At 39.7% G+C, this 24,581-nt stretch overlaps 1 protein-coding gene across 1 annotated transcript in view; it reads left to right on the top strand.

Annotated features, from left to right (window-relative positions):
- Positions 1-20,132, top strand: part of LOC307259613 (dynein axonemal heavy chain 11) — a gene marked incomplete at both ends in the record, with an annotated part of 39,361 nt that extends 19,229 nt beyond the window's left edge. The window contains 34 exons of the mRNA XM_080039554.1: positions 302-541; positions 633-794; positions 899-1,092; positions 1,439-1,601; positions 2,044-2,167; positions 2,376-2,518; positions 3,356-3,517; positions 5,699-5,932; positions 6,110-6,256; positions 6,398-6,511; positions 6,612-6,755; positions 7,393-7,575; positions 7,670-7,771; positions 7,868-8,002; positions 9,339-9,512; positions 10,086-10,321; positions 10,714-10,836; positions 13,206-13,410; positions 13,547-13,711; positions 13,902-14,042; positions 14,332-14,502; positions 14,932-15,054; positions 15,166-15,359; positions 15,436-15,584; positions 15,661-15,788; positions 16,161-16,388; positions 16,491-16,682; positions 17,723-17,851; positions 18,423-18,665; positions 18,768-18,950; positions 19,045-19,160; positions 19,371-19,483; positions 19,585-19,725; positions 19,885-20,132. Of these exons, the coding sequence (XP_079895680.1) occupies positions 302-541; positions 633-794; positions 899-1,092; positions 1,439-1,601; positions 2,044-2,167; positions 2,376-2,518; positions 3,356-3,517; positions 5,699-5,932; positions 6,110-6,256; positions 6,398-6,511; positions 6,612-6,755; positions 7,393-7,575; positions 7,670-7,771; positions 7,868-8,002; positions 9,339-9,512; positions 10,086-10,321; positions 10,714-10,836; positions 13,206-13,410; positions 13,547-13,711; positions 13,902-14,042; positions 14,332-14,502; positions 14,932-15,054; positions 15,166-15,359; positions 15,436-15,584; positions 15,661-15,788; positions 16,161-16,388; positions 16,491-16,682; positions 17,723-17,851; positions 18,423-18,665; positions 18,768-18,950; positions 19,045-19,160; positions 19,371-19,483; positions 19,585-19,725; positions 19,885-20,132 (5,649 nt within the window). The remainder of the gene's footprint in view (positions 1-301; positions 542-632; positions 795-898; positions 1,093-1,438; positions 1,602-2,043; positions 2,168-2,375; positions 2,519-3,355; positions 3,518-5,698; positions 5,933-6,109; positions 6,257-6,397; positions 6,512-6,611; positions 6,756-7,392; positions 7,576-7,669; positions 7,772-7,867; positions 8,003-9,338; positions 9,513-10,085; positions 10,322-10,713; positions 10,837-13,205; positions 13,411-13,546; positions 13,712-13,901; positions 14,043-14,331; positions 14,503-14,931; positions 15,055-15,165; positions 15,360-15,435; positions 15,585-15,660; positions 15,789-16,160; positions 16,389-16,490; positions 16,683-17,722; positions 17,852-18,422; positions 18,666-18,767; positions 18,951-19,044; positions 19,161-19,370; positions 19,484-19,584; positions 19,726-19,884) is intronic.
- Between the last annotated feature and the right edge of the window lie 4,449 nt (positions 20,133-24,581).

Below are 24,581 nucleotides of genomic sequence, written 5' to 3'. Positions count from 1 at the left end.
AGTGGTTTGGAGCATAAATAAAATATGTAACAAGATTTTCAACACAATATTTAACACCCAAAGTGGCAGTCATGTGAGGATGGATTTTGATTGTATTTTATTTTATTTTATTTTAGCAGCTACAGCTTCAAAAAACAAACAAAAAACCCTTTAATATACAGATTAGATAGATATGTCCAGATTGATCAAATAATTCAAAATATACTTGCCAAGGATGTATTGGCCGTTTTTGAGTTTAAGTCATCCCTTATACACTGTTATATATTTTCTGAAATGTGGTTCTTTCTTTTGCTTTCTACAGAGACATTTCTCAGTGTTCGCGGTGAACTTTCCTTCATCTGAGGCTCAAATGTCAATCTTCAGTCAGATCCTTAGTGGTCATCTAAAGCAGCAGCTCTTCAGTCCCCTGGTACAGAGGAGCACTGCAACTGTGGTCCAAGCTGCCATAACTCTTCATCACAAGATGGTTCACACCTTTCTGCCCACGGCCGTCAAATTTCACTACACATTTAATCTACGTGACTTGTCTAACGTCTTTCAGGTAGTAGTGATAGGATTTTTTTTTTTTTTTTTTACAATATGACCTTCGAATGAAAATTGAAATATTCATATGATTATCTGTTGTTGGTCAGGGTATCCTTTTTGCTGGGCCTGAGAGTGTGAAAGAGAGCACGGACCTGGCACTGTTGTGGCTCCACGAGTCCTGCAGAGTGTACTCAGACAGACTGGTAGATGTCAAGGACCTGCAGCTCTTCCGGAAGCTCCAGATGGAGACTGTGCATGAATGCTTTGAGGTGCAACACACATTCTACAGGACAAATGGCTGGTCCTCACCCGTCACATAACAACATTGACTGAAAAGGTTTGAAATGATTCATTATGCTTTGTCCTCTCCCAGGGACTGGAGGACAAAAAGGTGACAAAGCAGCCCCTCCTCTATTGCCACTTTGCCCAAACAGGCGGTGAAGCCTCCTATACTCCTGTTACAGACTGGTTTACACTCAAGTCCATCCTCACAGATGCCCTGGAGAGCTACAATGAGCTCAACACTGTCATGAATCTGGTGTTTTTCGAAGATGCCATGCAACATGTGTAAGTGTAGCTGGGCCCCATATTCATATAGTTATTAGAATGAGCATATTAAACTTATTAAACATATTTGACAGAGCTCCTGAAGTGTGAAACTAAATGCACGTCAAGCTTAGGAAAGCGTTCATAAACACAACATTAATGTAAAAAGAAAAATTATGTAAAAAAGGCAATTTTATGAAACATAAAACATGGCAGATTAAATGCAGCACAGAAAGTTTCTATGATGCCAGTGAGACATTCTGTTCCAAGGCCTCAATGCTGATTCGGAGACTTCCCATGTATAGATCTGTAACATTTGGTTGGATAGAGATGCTTCATGGCATAACGTGGATTGTGTTATTACCAGCTGTCGCATTAGTCATATCCTGGAGTCTCCCAGGGGTCATGGCTTACTGGTTGGGGTCGGGGGCAGTGGGAAGCAGAGCCTGACTCGTCTGGCTGCCTACATATCCTCTGTGGAAGTCTTCCAAATCAATCTGACTAAGGGTTACAGCATCCAAGATCTCAAGGTAAACTAGAAGGTAGAACTTCATAGAATGTTTTTATGAAAATATGTTACCTTTACACAACCTGCTTGTAGTAATATTTCACTATTGTCTTACATTTCACTTGATTTAAGGGCTCCATGAAAAAATAAAATCTCTAGATCAATTTTGATTCTGGCTGCATGCAAGATATCGATGCATTTAATTTTTCTTTTAGGTTCACTATTGATGTGACAAGTACTTGTCAAATACTATTTAAAGCCCACCGGAAAATGTTTCAATATTTCATTGATAAAGCAAGTTTGTCAATTGCATCCTTAATAGCCTCTTCAAAAAATCAAGGCATCATCATGGTACATGTGCTATATGTTATTGATTATTCTTGGACAACTTGAAATTTCTCTAGTGGACTCCATGTCACTGTGTACAATAGATGTGTCCGTTCATGACCTGTGGTTTTATTTAGATGGATATGGCGGGCTTGTTCCTAAAGACAGGAGTGAAGAACCAGCGTGTGGCTCTGCTCCTGACTGACGCACAGATACCCGATGAGCGCTTTCTGGTCATAATTAATGACTTGCTGGCATCAGGTAAGACCAAAAGTCCATAATATAATCCTTCTCTGTGTCTGCCTCCGACAACATGTCTGCTGTCTTCATAGGTTTAGAATTTTCTTCATGGACGTACATCATCAATTATCAAACTGGTTCAGTCTTTGAAAACATTCTGAAATGTTAGTGTTAGTGTATGCAGAGTGGATATTAATCACTAAAAGATGACTGTGCTTTTACACTGCAGGAGAAATTCCCGAGCTCTTCAGTGAGGAGGAGGTAGACGGTATCGTGTCAGGTGTGAGAGCTGAGGTCCGAGCCCTCGGACTGCTGGACAGCAGAGAAAACTGCTGGAGATTCTTCACCGAACGAGTTCGACTAAAGCTCACGGTCTCGTCTTTTTCAAATTTTGTGTTCAATCATGTACACATTAACTGCAAAAAAACTCAGTTTTGGAGTTTGACTACTAGGCTATATATTTTTGCAGGGGTTCCTGAGACCAAGAATGATATCATTTTCTAACATGATGTTAATGCTGCAACATCTTACTCAATATAGTGAAGCCTTTTAAAAAAAGAAAGATAAAAAAGCGTAGCCAATATGCACAAATAATTCAGATTTTGTTAGGCATCGATTTGGAAGAATTAATCAAATGAAAACACAACCCTTTGATGATTTTTGATAGCCCTCGAATGTGCTTTCACAGCCCACATTCAAGACCATCAAATTAATGAGAAAATCTTACACATACTCTAGCACTTGCATGTTTGAGCAACAAAATAAAGGCACAGCTGCTGTGTAGTGTTATTAAATATGTTTGACAAGCTGAATTAACATAGCCAGATAAACTGGGGGGTTAAAAGGAAGGAAATTCTTGTCTCAGTATACATGCATGCCATCCAGCTAATCTGTGTGCCAGGGCCTCTGGTAGCGTCACCGTCTGCTCCAGCCAACTGGGAATGTGGCTGCTTGTCCACATGCCAAGCCTATGAAAGTGGGGGCACAGAAGGCTGCCCAGTTATGGGTTTCCCTGTTGGATGCATCTGCACAATCTATGACCTGTGTTGATTTCTCTTATGTGCACTTGGCTGTATATGTTGTCATGTTCAACTAAGTGGCTCCACGTTTGATGACCTGTGTGTGTGTGTGTGTGTGTGTGTGTGTGTGTGTGTGTGTGTGTGTGTGTGTGTGTGTGTCTCTTTGTTTCCCCTACTCACTTTGTTGCAGGTGCTACTGTGTTTGTCTCCTGTGGGCAGCTCCCTTCGTGTAAGGGCTCGTCGATTCCCTGCTCTCATCCATTGCACCACCATAGACTGGTTCTTTCCTTGGACCTCAGAAGCTCTGCAGTCGGTCAGCTACAGGTTCATCCAAGAGATTGAAGGCATTGAGGTCAGGCCTTTGAGCAACTGAAGTAGTTTACTTCACTATCTCTCTGTCATCATAGTATTTAGATTCTGAATTATGACTTCTAGTTGCAAATAACCTCAGTGCTTCTTGAAATTAATTGATTGGTGCAAAATAAAAAAAACTGTATCTTCCTTAGGTTTTGCCATGCACCCTCCTTATTTCTAGACTGAGTTAGATTTTAATGAACACCCACTAATTACTACAGTGCAGCTGGATTAACTTCTCCATAGATCCCTCATCATTAGTTCTCTGCTGAGGTTCTGACAAATCGCTGAACACATGCCTGGAGACTCACAGTGAGTGCAGTCATATCATTGTTTTCCATCATAGCAGTGGAACGATCACAACCCAGAATCATTTATGTTAATGAGAGAAGAGTGATTAAGCACATAACGACCCTCTAAGGAGGCACAGCTGTCACAACCAGGAAATGTCATCACATATGTGAACAGTTGCCAGACTACTGTCCACCGGTTGTGTGTGTGTACATCTGTCCATGGGGGGATGTTCTTGTGCAGCCGAAGAAAATTGTGTCATAATAATAGCACTCGAGTAGTCCTTAAACATACTTGAGAAGATGTGATAATATTGGAGCATTGCTACTTAAGAAGTAGAGGCAACTTCAGCACTAATGTTGTTAAAAGCAGGAAGTTGATTTTAGTGATGGTTAAAGTAGCAGCTGTAGAGCAGTATTCGAGCATTGGAGTGGTAATAAGAGATGCAATGATTAGTTGATCAATCTACGTTGAAGAGTGGCGGTCCATCATGATGCAGGCTAAATACTTTTACTGGGGTGAATTAAATAGCTAGTAGCGAGCGAACCAGCTAAGGTTAATTTCAACAATGCAATGGTAGACTGATACACTTTCAAATGATATTCTTTCAATTCAGGTTGTATTAAGGGTTAACATTTCATGTTAAAATGAGGTACTCCTTTACATGTTTATAATCATTGCAAGCTTATCCTAGTGGATACAATTTACATATATCAATTGACCCTGTGTTTACTTTCTTCAATGATAATTATTTTATTTTATTGTATAAATATATCATTGTATAACATACATTAATTACTGTCCTCTGAGATGGTTTTATAGCTATTGTGTTTGCTCATCAAACATCTTAAAATGCACATGCAAATCTTTTTATAAAACACAATACATGAACATACGACCTTGCGCTGTGAGAAATGATAATGGATATTTTTTTTACCATTTTTCTGGAATATTATTGACAAAACAATTAATCAGGAACATGAATGGCGGATGAATCAATAATGCAATAATCATCAGTTGCAACCTTATAAGCAGTAAAGTTATTATAATAAAAGTGCACAAGGAATACATTACAACACTTTTGAATGTGCAGAAGATGACTTTATTTTAGTTGATGTTAATGTGGATTCATAACAAACAAACAAAAAGGGAAAAGTTGAAACACCATGTTAGACATTATTCTATGTTTAAAATTATGAAGGATTGTTTACCTCTTTTTAAGAGGCAGGGAAACAAGAAATGAAATGATCATTTATTTAAAGTTATAGATGAACAGCCCAGTAATAGTTCGTACACAATGCCAATCAATGAGAACTTCTTTCGCATCTCAACTGAACATAGCATGCTTTGTCAAAATGCATTATGTCAGATCTTAATTAATAATGATTTTTTTTTTCCCCCACTGGCTCCATGATCATTAACAATGGCTTTTTGTGAGTTATGGTTAGCTTTGATCCTTGTATTCACTACTCATTTGTTTTTGCTTTAATTGATTGCTAAATGTATGATTAATAGATGCTTTGTGTCATTGAGCACCAGGTGATGAATACATAGTTTGAATGTGATACAACAGCCGCTGTAGACAGTGTTTAGAAGTTGGAGGACATTGGATATAATGTAAACAGTGTGCATGTTTTACAAGCTGCATGTCAGTGGTCTAAACACATTATTTTCACAGAGCTTTCAAAGCCTAATCATTCCTGCTAGCTGCACCTAAATTTCAGATTGAGTAAGTCAGGGCCAGCCAAGTGAGATGGCAAAACTTGTAGATGAATTCAAAATTTATGAAGATAATATTTCAGCTCCCATCAGGTTGGGGATGTTAAACTCCACTCAATCCAGCTCGCCCTGTACTCCCCTCTCCCCACTTGTCTGCTTATTTTTACAGCCTGCCGTCCAGGAATCCATCAGTCTTTTCATGGCCTACGTTCACACCAGTGTCAACCAGGCAAGTGAAAAATACCAGCGCAATGAGAAGAGGTACAATTACACCACCCCCAAGAGCTTTCTCCAGCAAATCACCCTGTACAGGAACCTTCTGGAGAAGAGTCGAGCTCAGCTCCACTACAAAATGAACCGGCTTGACAGTGGCCTTCAAAAACTCCAAACCACTGCCACTCAGGTAAAGCTCTTATATTAATACTGAAGGGGGCTAATAGTTGGGTTTGAGGTACAAGGTTAAAGTAAAAAAAAATAGAATAGTATTTATGTTTGATTTAAACATTGTGGAGGAGGTAGCTACATTAAGTGTATTAGACACAGAAGTACTGTATGTGTGGTCATTTTTTCTCCGTTTTAGGTTGAGGATCTAAAAACTAAATTGGCATCCCAAGAATCTGAGCTGACCTATAAAAAAGAGAACATTGACGCTCTAATCACAAAGGTTGGACTGCAGACTGAGAGAGTTAGCAGCAAGAGACAGGCCTCAGATGTTGAGGCACAAAAGGTGAGAAATGTCATCACGGAATGGTTTTCATACACTTCTTTGCCATTGCCCCCCTAATATCACACAATTTACTATTGTGTGATGTATAAGTGATATAGGCCTTTTTTTGTGATTTACTTCATTATGGTTTGCTTTTCACAGGTTGCTGTCATACAGGCTGAAGTGTCAGTCAAACAAAAAGACTGTGAACATGACCTTGCCAAGGCAGAGCCATCACTGACAGCTGCCACAGCAGCACTTCACACCCTCAACAAGGTGCTTTATTTTATCATTCACACAAAATTCCATCAAATCTGCAGTCGTTTATAAAGATTAAATGTCTTATTTTTTTTTGGTTAATATAATTGTTGTTTAGGTGAATCTTACTGAGCTGAAGGCCTTTCCAAACCCTCCAGCTGCAGTGATCAATGTGGCAGCAGCTGTGATGGTTCTGCTAGCTCCCCGTGGACGAGTGCCTAAGGATCGGAGCTGGAAGGCGGCGCGGGCCTTCATGGGCAAGGTTAAGCTGTCATCATGTCAATCACATCTGCCTGATTAATGCCAATCTAATTTGTGTGTGGGCCTTGACCCTGGCCCTGCCCAACAATCTCTCCAATGCTCACATTACAGCTGGATGGCTCTATGAATATGCTCACTCGGAAGGAGAGCAAGAGTGTCTCAACCTCTAGCCGTTATTAATGCAAGTGTGACCAGAAAAGGAATGTATTTGGTTTTTTAAAAAGCCTGAAAAGGTTATCATAAAGGGTCATTTAGGCTAAAAAAGCTTGTTTGTATTTTGGTAGCTGTATGTGGGCAGCAGGTAAAAAGAAAAACCTATTCAGTATGATACATTTTATATTTTTGACATGCATATCTAATTGCATCCAGGTACTCTGTGTTAGACCACTCTACTTTCTCAATATGACTGTATGGAGACTGTAGGACATTTTCCAGTGTCAAACCTTATTAAACATCAAGTTGTGGGCCATACCAATTCAATGTATAAATTCAAATAACATAACAATATTAAGGTTTTATTAATTAAGTGTGGGGGGAGGCTTGGGTGATCACTTTGACATCACCTTCATTTTGATTTGTATAATCCCAAAATGCCAGCATATTTATTAATGTACCCTCTGCATTTTATGTCTTGTCAGGTGGATGATTTCCTGCAGGCCCTGGTATCATATGACAAGGAACACATACCTGAGACTTGTTTGATCGTGGTTAAACAACAGTATCTGAAAAATCCAGAGTTCCACCCTGATCTAGTTCGGACCAAATCTACAGCTGCAGCTGGTCTCTGTGCCTGGGCTCTTAACATTGTCAGATACTATGAGGTGCCTGCAGATATGTTGTAGTTAAAATAAATGTCCATACACTTGTTTTTTTTGCAAGAAAGTATTTTCATTAAGTATGCCTTTGTTTTTGCAGATTTATTGTGAGGTGATTCCAAAGAGAGAAGCATTATCACAAGCTAATGCTGAACTAGAAACAGCAACAGGCAAACTGTTAACAGTTCAAAAGAAACTTGTGGTGAGTGCAGTCGAATTATTGCTCTATTCTTGAGTAATTTTGTCTAAAAACTACATTTTCTAAATTGTGTCTAATTTCCATGGTTTGTTTCTTTAGGACCTTGATACCAGCCTGCAGACTCTAACAGCTCAGTTTGAAAGGGCTACAGCTGAGAAAATCAGTTGTCAGGAGGAGGTCACACGGACCAACCAGACCATAGAGCTGGCCAACCGACTAGTCAAGGGCTTAGAGGTAATACAGGGAGAGATCGAAAGAGTTTGTTGGTGTCATTGGGCAATGACCTGGCAAAAAGTAAACTGTCAATTTGCCGGAGGCATGCATGGAGAGGTGCTGGTAACGGCATTGCATCAGTAATCTGGACTAGGAGTTGTTATGTCCTGGCAAGAAGATAGCCTGATAGTTGAATGAGTAGATCAGACAGAGGGAGATTTTACCGCCTGGCCCAGCAGCATACTGTGGACTTGTGAGACAGGTAGAGAGGGCTGGACCACAGAAAACGCATGGCTGAACTGGGCAACTGGCAGGCTGAATGCTTTCCAAATGGAGAGAGAAAGAGAGATGACAAGAACGCTACACTAACACTGCTCTCTGTCTGTGCAGTAGACAGGTTGTGTGTACAGAATGCACATTTATTAACATACTGTACACACAGCATTTATGTGCCCATGTATTTGTACAATCTCTAGTTTGTTTAAATTGTTGTATCATAATTAATTCCCAAGATTTATTTTAACAAATGATCAAGGGGGACGCTATGGAATATAAATGCTGAATCTTGCATATTTGTATCATTAGTTGAATATTATACCTGTCTTGCTCTCCTATACATGCTGTTTTTGGGCTACAGTATCTATTATCGTTATGGATGCTAATATGGAGTAAAAGATTGCCATTTCAGTGGCCATTTTATAAATTCGACTTTCTTATTCCAGAAAATAAATGTGGTTGCGCTGCATGGAACAGCTTGGCTTTTAAGCATATCAAGATAAATGTTTTGTCTTTATGGCATTGACCTGGAAGCAATAGTGTTCAGACTAATAAATCAGGCCATCTATATTTAATCAGTTACTTACCTCAAAGCCTCAACAGCTGTTGGAAATTAACAATGTCTCACCCCAGACTGAGTGATATTACAGGCAATCCATAATGCATTAGAGTAAAATTATAGTGATTTTTAACTGTCTGAGAATTTATTGTGTGACATATTCTAGATCCACAGCCCCTTGTAAGAAAATGCCATACATGATTTATTGTTGTAGTGCTGTCACAGTCATAGTATTGAAGGTTTAAATTAATGCTAAATTGATGCTCAGCGAATCTACAGCCCGACTTCAGAGGCTATTTGTAAGGGAATTGCAGCTGTGGACTGTACTGCTTACGTCTTCTTAGTTTGTACAATAAATGGTGTACAAAGCCAAGCTTGTACATATCCCCTCAGTATAGATTTCCCCCTTCAATTATTTGGTTTAAACTGTCTTCAGAAAAGCTATAGGCATTCTCCATAGTTTTGTGTGATATACTTTGTAATTTTGAAATGAAACTGAAGCCTGTTCTTTGTGTCTTTCAGTCAGAGAAGGAGCGCTGGTCCCGGGCAATTGTTCAGTATGAAAAGCAACAGAAAACCCTGTGTGGTGATGTACTCATCACTTCCGCATTCGTCTCCTACATGGGTTACTTTACCAGGCAGTATCGCGTTGAGCTCCTTAACAACGGATGGATCCCTTTCCTTCAGTCTCAGAAGGTAACAGGCTTTGTGTTGTTAAAGCCCCCTGTAAACCCAAATCCACAAAATCCTTACTATTACTACTTAACTATGTACTTTTTGTAGTTAGTTACATGATAGTAAGCATCTGAAAAGGCATATTTTTAAAGATATGTTCATTTGAGTTTCCATGTTACAGTATGTTCTTATGACACATTTAGTTTTTTTAACCAATCACGACAGTTCTCTGCCATGAACATTTTATAAAAGCAATGAATGTTGCCATGGAGATGGTTTGATACGGCCACACCCACACAGTCATGTCAAACTTTCAACTTTCCTGTCTGTAAAAGAGCTTTTTTTTAACTACGTTTTATTATATCTATGAACATTTAATTTCAATTACCTTTTTGTAAAAGCGTATTTTGATGTCATGTATTGATATTACTATATTAAACCAGGTTTTCAAGAGGCTTTAAGAGTGTCGCTGTATGGATAGTGGAATTATTCTCTCTGCAGACATTCACAGCAGAGTCTGTGAAGGGAAAAGCTCATGGTTCTGCCAACTAGTGCTCCAACCAGAGTGACCTCACTGCTGGGTTTGTGTTCCAGGTCTCTGTGCCTCTGACAGACGGCCTGGATCCCGTCCTCATGCTTACAGACGATGCCACGGTGGCTGCCTGGCATAACCAGGGCCTGCCAAACGATAGGATGTCCACGGAGAACGCTGCCATCCTGACCACCAGCGAGCGATGGCCACTCATGGTTGACCCACAACAGCAGGGCATCAAGTGGATCAGAGAGCGGCTAGGTTCAGAGCTGAGGGTGGTGCAGCTGGGACAGAAAGGGTGAGAGGGGGAGATCTGTCGTCAGTTTGCAATTAATTTTCTTATTTATTATCATTATTATTATACATTTCTTTAAAAATTGTATTATTGTATTCACATACACACACAGGCTCTCATTATTATCCCCCAAAACCCCGCCAATTGCAATAAATCGAAATTTGTACAATTGTCATATGTAGTCTACATTATTAGGAAAGTAGCACTTTGCAGTGTGCTGTTTGAATAGAAAAGACATAGAGCCGTTTTGAATTAATATAATGCTTAATTCAATACATTGTACACATGTCCTCCTCACAGGCTCACATATCTTATTTTCTAGTGCTAGTACCCTAACAGTGTGCATTTGAAAATACATTTGTATTCAGTGAATTTCTTTTTCTGTTTCTCACCAGGTATCTAGAAGTCATTGAACAAGCTCTTGCCTGTGGTGAAACAGTACTAATAGAAAATCTTCCAGAAAAGGTTGATCCAGTCCTGGAGCCATTACTGGGCAGACACACTATCAAAAGAGGAAGGTACTGAAACCACAACACTACATTTACATTGTTGTACATGGAATGATCAAGGATAAATAAATTGTAAGGATAAATAAATGTGACGCATGAAACCCACTCACCAATACAGAATTATTTGCTTTGGAGAAGCTTTTTCACCATGCGGCTGCTGCACACCAAAAATCATTTTAAATCAATGTGTGGTGTTTTGTATCCTTTTTGATACACAAGTCGATATGCCCACAACTGGTCCCAGTGTGTCTGTGATGTTAGACAATAGGAGCAGATTTGCCAGATGGTTGAATCTCTCTGAAGCATTCAAACACCAGTAAGACATGACTGAATGCATTATTATTACCCACTCTTTAGATTAAAAATGAATTTGTGGCCCGTGTTCTGAATCCCAGAGGCCACCATATTGATTGTTCCCTCAAGACGGGTGATAGATGTATATTTGTGTGTTCATATTCTTTAGGTGGGATGAATATTGAACAGCTGAGCCTCAGTGTAAAACGCTGAATTGAGGGCATTCATGGTTATGTATAAGGACTCCTGTCACCGACAAAAAAGATGGCATGTTACACACTAAATTCAGTGGTCCTCCATCATTATGGCAAACTCAACTCAACTCGAATTAATTTCATATCACTGATAGGTGATTTCCTGTTTGGAAACAGAATTATAACATTTACCCAATCAGCTTTATGCTCACAGAGATGAATTATCTTGATTTGTTACGTCATGTTAACGTTCAGATAGTATGGTCATACTGTATATGATTTTTGTGTTATTTAATTATGAATAAGTCTTTACCACTCATCCTACTTGGCTTCAAATTTTGTATTATCTTTTATTATGTTATACATGTCATTCCAACTGGTACTTGCTGGAATCAAGCTTGTTTTTCGTAAATCTATCTCATTTTCAAACATGACTTCTGCTGCCCACAGAAATCCACTTCACCAATAAAACAGTGCCACCAAAGTAGTTGCTCTGTAATTAACTTTGTGCAGGTACCAATTACCCTCATCAGGCAAAAAAATCCAGCAAACGTCCTAAACGGAACAACCGACAGCAGAATAAATAGAAAATACCACATATTGACATTCTGCTTTGACTTCCCCCTCAAACATGTTTACATCTTTCTTGCTGTGATCTATGTTCTACCGTGAATATTGAATATCTCTACGCATGTTCATTGAACTTCTTCTGAAGTCCTGTCCGTCTAGACGTAACAATTCATCATAGTAAATCTGATTATAAGTTTATCCCTTGTAGATGACCCACACACTTGTTTCTGTCGATGATTAATACAACCTGCAGGGGCAGCCATGATGGATCTGGTAGGGATCCACAGCTGAAGTTCATTAATAATTGGAATGTTTTACAGTGTGAAGTAATGAATACTAATTATTCCTTTCATGGCTGACGGAAGACTACAAGCCAATCCATCAGCAAGGACTTTAATTTGGTGGAGTAATGGTTCTATCAATAGTACATTAATTCTGGCTTGTGAAGATAGAGAGTTGAACCAGACCCAGGCCATGATGAGCCTGTGCCGTACAAATTGGGGCCTTGCCTGACATCCAAGGGGTAATTAGAGAGAAATGAAAAGCCACCAGGTTCGTCAAAGCCAGCGCTTATTTAATTGAAATGCAGGAAACAGATAAATATTGGCTTCCTTGGATATAATCTTTACTATTTTTTTCAAGATTATTTGTATATGTGACATTTGAGTGAAGTTCTTTCCTCTGTAGAAGTTGCTTGAGGTTGATGGCCTCAGACACATACGGACATAAATTGGTCGGTTTGGATTGCCACGCACGGTTTAAATGTTTTTCGTCGTCAAATTGTTATGATTTTTTTTTTACTGTCTTAATAATTTCCACCTGCTCTGTCCTTTTTTAAACAAAGCACTGCTGAGATTTCTAATCCTCTAATTGTCATCTGATCAACATTCAATTTTCACTTTCACATTTTTTTAAAGATTACATAACAAGATATTGGTGGGAGGGCAAAACCAACTAGAGCAGGTTGAACTCGGCTACTGTTTTGGCCATTTAATTATTTGTTCTTTCCGAGCAGAAAAAAATGTGTATGCAATTGTGTTTTCTGGGATAAAATGGTGTTTGATTTGTAAACAATAACTCTTTAACATTAAATGGTCACTCTTGAACCTTGGAAAATAGTTCAACAATCGAAACCCCAAAATCTTCTGACTAGCTTTTTATGAAGCTTTTCGTTTTGCTCAGTTGTACTAGAGATGGATCGATAAACATGCAAGCTCAGTCGTTGTAAAAAGATTTCATTCGTTGTACTCTAGTACTCTTTCATTATTGGCCTTTAGCTATTTATTTTCTTTTTAAATTGCACTCTCCTGTTTTCTCCAGGTACCTTCGAATTGGGGGCAAAGAGTGCGAATACAACAGTAACTTTCAGCTCATTATCCACACCAAGTTAGCCAATCCCCATTTCCCCCCCGAGCTGCAGGCCCAGACCACGCTCATCAACTTCACAGTGACTCCTGTTGGCCTGGAGGAACAGCTGCTGGGACAGGTCGTGTCCCGGGAAAGGCCTGACTTGGAAGCCCTAAAGGTGAAATTCGAAAGGATTTTTTTATATAAAAAATGTAGACTACTATACTAAACCTACTGTGATTTTTACATGCAAGACGTCGCTCCATAGGACAAAATGGAAGTCTGAATTGTTTTGTTTGTGCACGTCTCCCAAGATGGAGCTGACCACACAGCAGAACCACTTCAAGATTGAGCTCAAGAGGCTGGAGGACGACCTGTTGAATCGCCTCTCTGCGGCCCATGGTAATTTCCTTGGTGATATTTCTTTGGTAGAGCAACTGGAAAACGCCAAGACCACAGCTGCACACGTTCAGTACAAGGTGAGGTTATTACACCAACCGTGTCCCACTGTAGTCAAGTGCATGTAGTGTTTTTGAATTTCACACAGCCAGCACCACATTTTATTGCATTAGCTGCAAATGATGTGTAGTTAGGAATATGTGTAATGAGAGGGTTTTGGAGCATAACTGAGAGCCTAATAGCTCATTCTTGTGCAATTGGAACACACAGGTGGTGGAGGCCAGAGAAAATGAGACAAAGATCAACGAGGCTCGAGAACTATACCGCCCCGCAGCTGAGAGAGCGTCACTCCTCTTCTTCATCATCAATGACCTCAGCAAGATTAACCTCATGTATCAATTTTCCCTCAAGGTGAAACCTTTACCCCTTAAGTGCTTTCCAGGGACACACATCGTTTTTTGCAACATTCCAAACGAGTCCACTTTTACCGATAATATATATTAAATCTTTGCTGTTGTTGTTTCTCTTGGTGAGAAAGATTTTAGACAGAGCCCCGTTTGTGCAAAGCTTAAAAGTGGGCTCCCGTTCCAAAACTTGAGCCTTTCTTGTCGTGTTTGGTTGTCTGTCAGGTACACAACTTGTTTCCTGGCTATATTAATGTCTTATCAGAGCACTTGTCCTCCTTTTGGTTGTATTCCAGACCTTTAATTCCGTGTTTGACAAAGCAATGGGGCGCGCAGAATGGGACGAGGATGTGAGGACCCGAGTGCACACCCTCACTGAGGCCATCACCTATTCTGTATTCCTGTACACCAGCCAGGGCCTGTTTGAGAGAGACAAGTTAACCTTCTTGTCACACACTGCCTTCCAGGTGAGGGACTCAGAGCCGCCTCAAAGGTGGGGCCTTTCTGTCATCCTCATCAATCAAAGTACTTTTCTGCCCCCACATTAGCTTCAATTAAAAGCAGTCAGCAGGACCATACGCTGCTATTGATTACCTCTCACACCTTCCCCCCACGGCTGCTGTTCAAACAGTTGGTTCTGACAAGGGGGTTGGTTCTGATGGCATAATGCAATTATCTGTCATTGCGCCAACTGTTTTCATCTTAGAAAAATCGTGCTGCGCTGAAGGCTGTCCTTCATGTTACCATTTTCACATTCGGAAGCACTTCTTCAGCCTGGATGAGTTTGCCCTAATCCCTTTGCCAAAGTTTTCTTGACGTTTTTTTATGGAAATTATTGAAAAGAGATCGATACAACACAGATAATAAAAAAACTGCCCTTGGTCCTCTCCCCTCAGATTCTGCTCAAGAAGGGCCTGATTGATGCTCGGGAGTTTGACTTCCTACTTCGTTTCCCTGTGGAGGCTAGCAAAGTTAGTCCAGTGTCCTTCCTCTCTCCACATGCCTGGGGAGCCATTAAGGTACAGCCTGGGTTGTTAACAGACGTGATATTACATATTATGTTAAAGTTTCACATTTTCATTCTTGTGAGCCAAAAGGTCATCACTTCCCACCATTTTTTCACTACTTAGACAGTTTCTACATTTGAGGACTTCAGTGGACTGGACCGAGATGTGGAGAGTTCACCCAAGCGCTGGAGGAAGATTGTTGAATCCAGTTGTCCTGAAAAGGAAAGACTTCCTCAGGACTGGAAGAATAAAAGTTCCCTCCAGAAGCTCATCATCCTCAGAGCACTGCGCCCTGATAGGATGACCTATACTCTAAGGTAAGTAAATGACCAATGCACATTCATATTTGTAGCTGATGTATACCATTGAATTATTCTTCTTTTTTCCCGGCAGGAACTTTGTGGAGGAAAGCATGGGAACAAAATATGTGGAGGCTTCCAGGCTGGAATTTGACAAGTTGTATGAGGATAGTGGCCCGTCAACCCCTGTGTTCTTCATCCTGTCACCCGGAGTTGATCCACTCAAAGATGTAGAGAAACTAGGTACGATGCATATTTGTCATTTACACAGCCTATATCACGTTCTAGGTTTATATAATCTAAATATTGTTTCTTGCAGGATTGAAACTGGGATTTTCCATTGAACATGGCACTTTGCACAATGTATCCCTGGGCCAGGGGCAGGAGGAAGTGGCTGAGAGGGTTGTGAATAATGCCTCTAAACTTGGACACTGGGTCATTCTGCAGGTAGAAAAACATTTCTGTTCAGTGGCTAGGCTACTGTAGTTACTTCAGGCTGCTCTACAAGCCAGCCTGTAATGCTCCTAATGATATTATCTCAGCATGTGAGCAAGAGAAATAAACTCAATTTGGTTCAATAAAAACCATAATTGGCTAGATCAGCTCCATAAATGCCTCCTTTAAAGGGAGAGGCCTGTAGCCAAGTGAGTCACTGTGGGATTGCTTACTAATTCTGAACATAGCAAACACATTTCTTTAAAAAAAATCTTTCACATACAGTATGGATACAAATTATAACTATGCATACTAAAACTAATTTATTTGACCAGCCTATTGCTTAATCTGCCTAATCTTTCTGTTTAAATGTGAATGGTTCAGAACGTACACCTGGTGGCTCGCTGGCTGCCCTCTTTAGATGTTCTTCTGGAGACTGCAGCAGTGAACAGTCAACCAAACTACAGGGTGTTCATCACTGGAGAACCAGCACCAAACCCTGAGCAGCATGTTATCCCCAGAGGTATCCTGGAGAATGCCATCAAGATCACCAATGAGCCTCCCACTGGCATGAATGCCAGTCTTCATGCAGCACTTAATAACTTCAATCAAGTGAGTTGACATAGAAAATAATCTTCAATAATAATAACTGTGTTCTTTTTAACATATCATTCAGTGTTATAAGTACTTCTTGATCCCTCTCTTCTTTTTCAGGACACTCTGGATATGTGTTCCAGAGAACAGGAGTTCAACTCCATGTTCTTCTCCCTCTGCTTCTTTCACGCCTGTGTTACCGAGCGCCGTAAATTTGGTCCCCAGGGGTGGAACCATAACTACCCCTTCAGCACTGGAGACCTCACCATATCAGCCAGTGTCTTATACAACTACTTGGAGGCCAACACCAAAGTATTTTTTCCACTATTTGTTAAAGATAGTTCAGCATTGTTATTTTCTATTTTTATTCAAACTTTGATATTGAAAAAAACTTTTCATTTGCTTTTTCTTACTCCTACATGTAAATGTATAATGATAATGGCGTTTGCTGCTACATCATTGTCAAATGGGGATGTTGAATTACAGTACAGTGAATCCAATTACTTATTGAAATCTTTTGTTTCACTGTTATTTGTGAAAAATGTTCATTCTTCTTTTTCTCCACATTTCCTCTTTTATATATATTTATGAACATGCAACCTATAATTTAGCTTTATTTCATGAAGACAAAAAATCTATTCTCAGGGTGCTGCTCCCCTCTCGATTCCTAATGTATTTCTCTTAGAACTCCTATTACTCCGGTCACAACCAATTATGTCTCCTAGGTATTCTGCCCTCCAAAAACGAATGTCCTTCATTATGTTAACCAAACACTAACCTGTATGTGCGTATACAGAGAATTCATTAGGAGGGCAATGAAGCGCAATCCTAAATGTAATTACATGCAGCCAATGTGACAGTTCACAACGCTACATAAGTGATCACTGCAATTAGAGCTGATGAAGGAAGCAATTTGCAAAACAATACAGGTACAAATGATTGTGAACCTCCAGCTTTAGTAATTTGTTATGAATCACAGGTTCTTTTCTTCCTCCTTCACCCTCACGGATCATAATCTCCCGCTGAGGAAAAAGACTCTTCTGTCGTACATAAGATCAGTGTGTGCAAAGAAACATAATTTTGTTAGATTTCCCTACCTTTATCATTATTGCAAGAGCTCATTTGGGAAGAGTTACTGCTTGAAGTTTCGAAAGAGGAATGGAGTTATGCAAAAAAAAAGAATGTACTTATAATTATAATGTACTATTTTTAAGATGATCCCGAAATATTATTGATATCCTGGGAATAATTGCTATTACAGTTGTCTTTGGTCTTTATTAATTAAGATGCATACTTATTTAAATTGTTTTTTTGTATATTTGCATTCCCATATCAGTCTACATTTATTACAGTCCATGCAGGTGCCCTGGGAGGACTTGTGCTATATTTTTGGGGAGATCATGTATGGAGGACACATCACTGATGACTGGGATAGAAGACTGTGTAAAACCTATCTGCAAGAGTTCATGCATCCAAAAATGGTAAGTAAGTGTCCATGAAAAAAGTAAAGTAAATCCAATCCAATCCAATCCAATTTGGCTATGTTAGAAGAATGTATTTAATTTTTTTTTTCTTGTGTTTGTCTCAACAAAAGCAGTTGTGTCAAATATATCCCTACTTGTCAAGATGAATTAACGTCCAAAGTATGTTTAGGTTCAGTATCACTGTCAAATATTAGATGAACATCTACAAATCTGTTTGTAACTTATTGGTGGTGTTGTTTGGGCAAAGGGTGCCCTCTTGGGATGTAAACATAAACTGCATTAGGGTGTTATTTGCCATGGCTGATTTTCCACTCTGGCTTTACTTATGCTCTGCCAAATTTGGCTGCTAGCTGCCACATGACTCTCCGATGCAAGTATTATTCTCCGATTATATGGTATTTTGCCTTTTGGCATGCAATTCATCTTGGAGGAAAGTTTATTGCTAAGTTTTGTGAGGGTATAAGGCTGAATGTTCATTTTCACAGTTTAAATGCTGAAAAGTAAAAAGTGCACTGTGTACTACAGCATGTGTTTTACATATTGGGATTCTCACATGTTCAATCGACAGTTTGAAGGGGAGCTCTTTCTGTGTCCTGGTTTCCTGGCCCCTGCATTCATGGACTACAGTGGTTACCACAATTATATCGACGAACATATCCCATGTGAAAGCCCCACTCTGTATGGTCTGCATCCAAACGCAGAGCTGGAGTGCCTCACCGTCACCTCGGATAACCTCTTAAAGACTCTGCTAGAGCTGCAGCCCCAGGACTTCTCCAGAGGAGAGGGGGCTGCTCAGAGCACAGAGGAGAAGGTGTGTGAATGCAGAAAGAACAATCATTGCAAAACAAATTAGCTGAGAATACAATTATCTTCCCTTATAAATAACCCTAACCATATCTATTATGCCTGTCAGGTCAAGTCCATCATTGAAGATATCCTTGAAAAGCTTCCTGAGGAGTACTGCATGGCAGAGATCATCACAAAGACAACAAAGCGAAGCCCCTACACTTCAGTCTGTTTCCAGGAGTGTGAGCGTATGAATCTTCTGCTTGCGGAAATAAGGAAGTCCCTTAATGAGCTGGACCTTGGCCTAAAGGTATAGTCTATTGTGACATGTACTTAATTTAGAAGAAAAAAAAAGAAAATACAGATCCTTTTAAATAAATGAATGATGATTTATTTGTCCACAGGGAGAACTCACCATCTCTTCCAGTATGGAGACTCTACAGTCAGCCCTGTTCAATGAATCTGTTCCACAGTCCTGGGCCAGATTGGCTTATCCTTGCACTAAAACCCTGGCACATTGGTAACCACCTTATAATACTTCAACAAACATGGAATTTGTTATGTCCTTTTACTTATGGAATGTGTTATTTGTCCCTATGACGCTGCAACAGAACTTGTAAATTAAAAACATTCAATATTAGTGTGACTCTTGCAGACATGCTGTTAAGTCTTCAAGCAATGATATACCATGTTACTAATTGATTTGATTATTTTTGTTATTTATATAAAGGTTCAGTGATGTGATGTGTAGCTGTCGAGAACTGGACAGCTGGACTCAAGACTTGGTTCTTCCCGCAGTCGTTTGGCTCTCAGGCCTTTTCAACCCACAGTCTTTCCTCACTGGTGAAGTCACACTTTCACAACCCAACAAGACCAATCATTGAACCAGAAGACATTTGAACCAGAAGCAATAGAAGTATTAAAATGCACACTTTTTGTTCCAGCTGTGCTGCAGAACATTGCTCGCAAGAATCAGTGGCCCCTGGACAAGATGGCTCTGACTGTGGACGTTACGAAGAAGACGAAGGAGGACTTTGGACATCCGCCACGGGAGGGGGCTTATATTCATGGACTCTTCATGGAAGGTCAGAATTAATTAACCTAAAATCCCTACTAATACATCCTGCTGTACTTAATTACATAACATAGATTGATGACAGTATTTTTAGCATATGTCTTGGGGGGGAAAAAGTGCATGTAATACCAATCAAACCCACAGTACACATTGTCCTGTGTACTCGTAGGAGCCCGCTGGGACACTCAGTCTGGACTCATCTCCGACTCTGTTTTGAGGGATCTGACTCCAGCCATGCCGGTGCTCTTTGTCAGAGCTGTGCCTGCAGAGGAGCAAGAGCTTAAGAATACTTACCAGTGTCCAGTATACCGCACCAAGCAACGGGGGGCCACATATGTGTGGACCCTCAACCTCCGAACCAAACAGCCTCCTGCCAAATGGATTGTCGCTGGAGTAACGTTGCTGCTGTCTGTGTGAGATATTAAGGGAGTCAGGTATTATATTATATGTACTGTATATAGTCTATCTATCTATCTATCTATCCATCTATCCATCTATCCATCTATCTATCTGCAAACAATGTTTAAAGAAGACATTTTGTATATCCTTCCATTGAGAGTGTATTTTTGATCATGTTTTCTAATAATAACTAGAAGAACATACACAATTAGACTCTTTTAAATCCTGCATTACTATTATTGTGCCCTATTTTTTTCGTACGAGAAAAAATACTCTTATTGTAGTGTGTGAAGGTGTGTGTGAAGGTGTCTCTGTGTGTGTGTGTGTGTGTGTGTGTGTGTGTGTGTGTGTGTGTGTGTGTGTGTGTGTGTGTGTGTGTGTGTGTGTGTGTGTGTGTGTGTGTGTGTGTGTGTGTGTGTGTGTGTGTTGTAGATTTCAAGATAGTGGAAGTAAAGAAGTGGAAATGCCATGTTTAGCATGTGCTGAACCTGTTGTATCTATCCGTGTCGGACACACTGTTGAACCTCTCCCTAGAGATGGTTCAGTCTGGGGCTTGATTTGTTGGGAGCTTATGTCTCCATTTTAGACCATGTAATTCTGGATAGGGGAGCATATTTTATTGTAAGGTCAAGATTAAAAAAGCTCTCGGGCTGCCCTCTACTAACTGAATGATACACAATGCCGTCTGGAGGGTTCCCGGGCAGAATTCCCTGGAGACGATGTGTGCATGGTGGCTATTGACTTTTAAATGAGGTGCATTTGACATTGACCTTTTGTACGGCAGAGGCAGAATACTAACAGACTAACGTAATTCATTCAGCCGTGGCCTGTTGGAGGTAACCTATTCAGAGACACTGATAGCTTTCAATGAGAAAGCAACGCATTAGATTACCCATCCTTTATCTGCCCGCGCTCTCTGTTAAGCATCTGATTAACTTAATACGAACCAAATAAAAACCTTTAACTTTGAACCAGTCTAAAGAAACAGAGTCACCTTATCTATAAATGTTATCTTTTTAAACTGATTAATTGAGATTAATTGATGGCCGCAAAGATGTTTTCGGAATAAAGTTTGTGTGGGATTTGGCATATGTATGGACAGGGTAATGCTCATCTCTTATGTACGTCAGTGATGCAATAATCTATTGCAGGAGTCAAGGTTGAGTTTATACAGCCCAGCAATACATTGAGGAGAAAATATGTTTTAGTAAACGCAAGGCAAGAGGTGCTCAGAAGGAATTGTGTGCAGCCAAAGAAAAGTGGAAAACTGCTGAACAATGACAAATAATGTCCTGAATGTATTACCTAAAATAAGCTTGTCAGAGCAGGAACCTTTATGATTATGAATATGTGCTGGAAAAAAACAGGACAGGTCCAATATTATGTGCCAAGAAAAAAAAACACACTGATATTATGATTTACAAATTACCACTGAATCAAACTGTTCTGTGTTTTGTTTTTTTGGACAGAAATCAGCACCCTTATCTTCTCAAATAAGATTTTCTCCCCTGCTAATAACTGCTGTGTTGCTCTTAATTTCTGGCTACAGACAGACAAGTGCAGGATGGTGGATTGATTCCGTGTATTGTATTGCATTGCTCAGGGGGGAAATGAAGAACCGGTCTTCCTGTGCATTCTCTTCATCTGCTCTCTCTTCCTCTCATTAGCGCTCCACAGCAGCTAGCCAGTCATTTGATGACAGCAAAATGATACAGTGCTGCTGGCAATGTTTGGGAGGAAATGGCAGGGTACGGGGCCACCGCGCAGCAGGGGTGGTGCCACTGATAGTCATGTTAAAGGCCAAGCAGGACACCTGGTTAAAGTCAGCAAGGCCATCTGGGTCACACCTCCGCCTCACAGAACCAGAGGAATACATTATGTTCTGATGGTTTTAGCTATCCAAAAAAATTAACTTAAGATCCCACTTTTCTTTCATTTGTCTATCGCTGATTATGTAAAGAAGGGTGTTCTGTGCGAGGGAAATTCTGTGCATTTAAAGTACTGGGGCCGTATTCACAAAGCATTTTATCTTAGCGCTAAGAGTACTCCTAAGGAGCACTAAAAGTTCTTAGTAAGGAGTAATTTCTTAAAACCTATTCACAAAGCTGATAAGATCAACGTTTACTAAGGAATGGGAGGAACTCCTAAGCTAAGACTAGAGGGCGGTGTTGACCCTGTTGCTATGGATGATGTCATGTTCATACCTTCTATGCCCACAGTGATTGGCTGAGAGGGAATGAGAGCTAAGAGTGAGTTTATGATAGAACCACTGTGGGAGATATCCATATCATGTCGCTGTATTAAAGTGAAGAGTTTTTATATACAATTAATGACAAGTGACACAGATTTAACATGAAACCAAGATACTGCAGGGTTTCCCACACATTCGTTCACAATTAACCTACAATAGCGCCACATAGGTCTATTCATTTAAAATTTTACAATGATTTGAATCGGGAAAAATATCCTCATTGAACAGCTGCACGCCATGCACTCTCACTGTATTTCCCTCAACGGCGGACTATGCAGCAATAGTCAGACAGCGATAAACCAGGAAATTCACAATTTAGAAACAACAACTGGCAAAATCGTAAAGTGCATGCGGAAGGAAAAAGGCGAGACACGCAACTATACAGTAGCGGACCTGTGGAATGGATGAGATGGAAGCGCCACATATGGGCCTACTCTAGTAACAAATTAAACCCAAACGTGACACCAACAGTAACTTTCAGTGCATCGTAAACCCAAAGCAACTGCAGGAAAAGGAACTTAATAATTAATAAATATTTTTTTATATAAATATAATAAATATAAATGTGTCTATACTTTCTAAATATAGCTTTACTAAGATCATTAAACCCTTACAGCTATTAAGGTACCTTTTGTAAAGCTCACTAGCATTAAATCTCTCCAAAATGCCATCAAATGAGTGTCTGTGATTTACTCTTAGTGACTTAGGAGTCCTAGCTTTTCATAGATTTAGGAGCTAGTTTTAGCGCTAAAATGCTTTGTGAATTACACTTATCTTAAAAAGTTAGGAGTCCTAAAATTAGGAGTGAGACGCCCCTTATTTTTGAGAGTTACTCCTAAATCAGCACGTTAGGACCTACTCTTAGCCTTAAAATGTTTTGTGAATACGGCCCCTGGTCTCTAGCGGACATATTATTACATGCTGGAAAATATAAGACCCAGTCAGAAACAATTGTGTGTGTGATCAACCGGATGAACCCACTAGGGGGCCCTATGGAAAGACATTAGTTGAGGGCCTCTGTGAAACAACCACCCCATTCACCCCCCTCTCTATGCATTGTATATGTATTACTCATTTGTTCGTGGTAGCTTAATAAAACACACAATTATTTAGTTAAATAGGCAATATAGGCACAATATACACAAAACAATTAAATAAATAAAGGGCATGAAAACTATTTCAGTGGTGCAGTGTGAACAAATAAATATGCCATTAATAATTGATAAGTAATAGCCATTCGTTGACCTGGAGCCTTTGAGTTCCCCAGGGCATTTACCCACTTAATCCAGCCTAGTAGATTTGTTTGATCGTGTCTTTAGAAATGTATTAGGGCTACTGTATTTTTAAATTACTGCCAACTTCAGTATCTTTCAGTTGATGAGAACTGAACAATGCAGTACTCTTCTTAAGCCACAGAGAGGCAGCAAATCTTAACTGGGGGTGAGATGGTTTGATGTTTAGAGGGCATGAAGCCATTTCATGTTGACAGGTGATTATAAAAAAGTACTTTTTTTACTTTCTCAAAGAAGAAACCTTTGAAAAAGTGATTAAATGTAACATGCTTGAAACACATTGCATTGCAGACCAATTGCCTGTCCATGCCTTTATACTGATATCAGGATGGAATGTTTGTTTACCTTTAATGTTTATAAGTTGGCCTCTTTTGTTACTAAAGCCTGGATGAAACGTCAGGATGGTTTATATCGTTAATGTTAGTATTGTTTAGCATCTATTTTTGGGTTTTGGTCTGTCTGTGTTTTATAATGGTGTCTTGTAAGCCCTTGTGGGCTGGGCATGCTAATGCATGACACAATAATAAAATATTCAAATCAAATCAAATCAATATACTCCTGCCATTTGTCAACATATTAAATTGTCTCGCTTTTCTGTATTTATTTCTGTTACTGAAACGCTGTTGTTTGTGGTTTCATATACACCCTTTTTTATTATTATTAAGAGCTGACTATAAGCCTTGTCGCTTATAAAAAGCACAACATATTACAGTAGAAGTTAGACCTTGTGTATTCGTATTATGTTCATATGAGATTACAAACGGAATAGTATAAATTATGTGTAGCCTACTAAATATATTTTTTGTTCCTTTCCTTGTACCAATTTCACATCGGTACTGTAGTTAAAGCATGAACGACTATTAATTGACTATAAATGAATGCATCTTTGATATTACCTGTGTCAACCAGGGTGTTGCTGGTGGT

Source organism: Ammodytes marinus, assembly GCF_949987685.1.
Source record: "Ammodytes marinus genome assembly, chromosome: 13".
Taxonomy (NCBI): Eukaryota; Metazoa; Chordata; class Actinopteri; order Uranoscopiformes; family Ammodytidae; genus Ammodytes; species Ammodytes marinus.
Note: the sequence above shows the minus strand (reverse complement) of the source record. Positions and strands in the feature narration are given on the sequence as shown.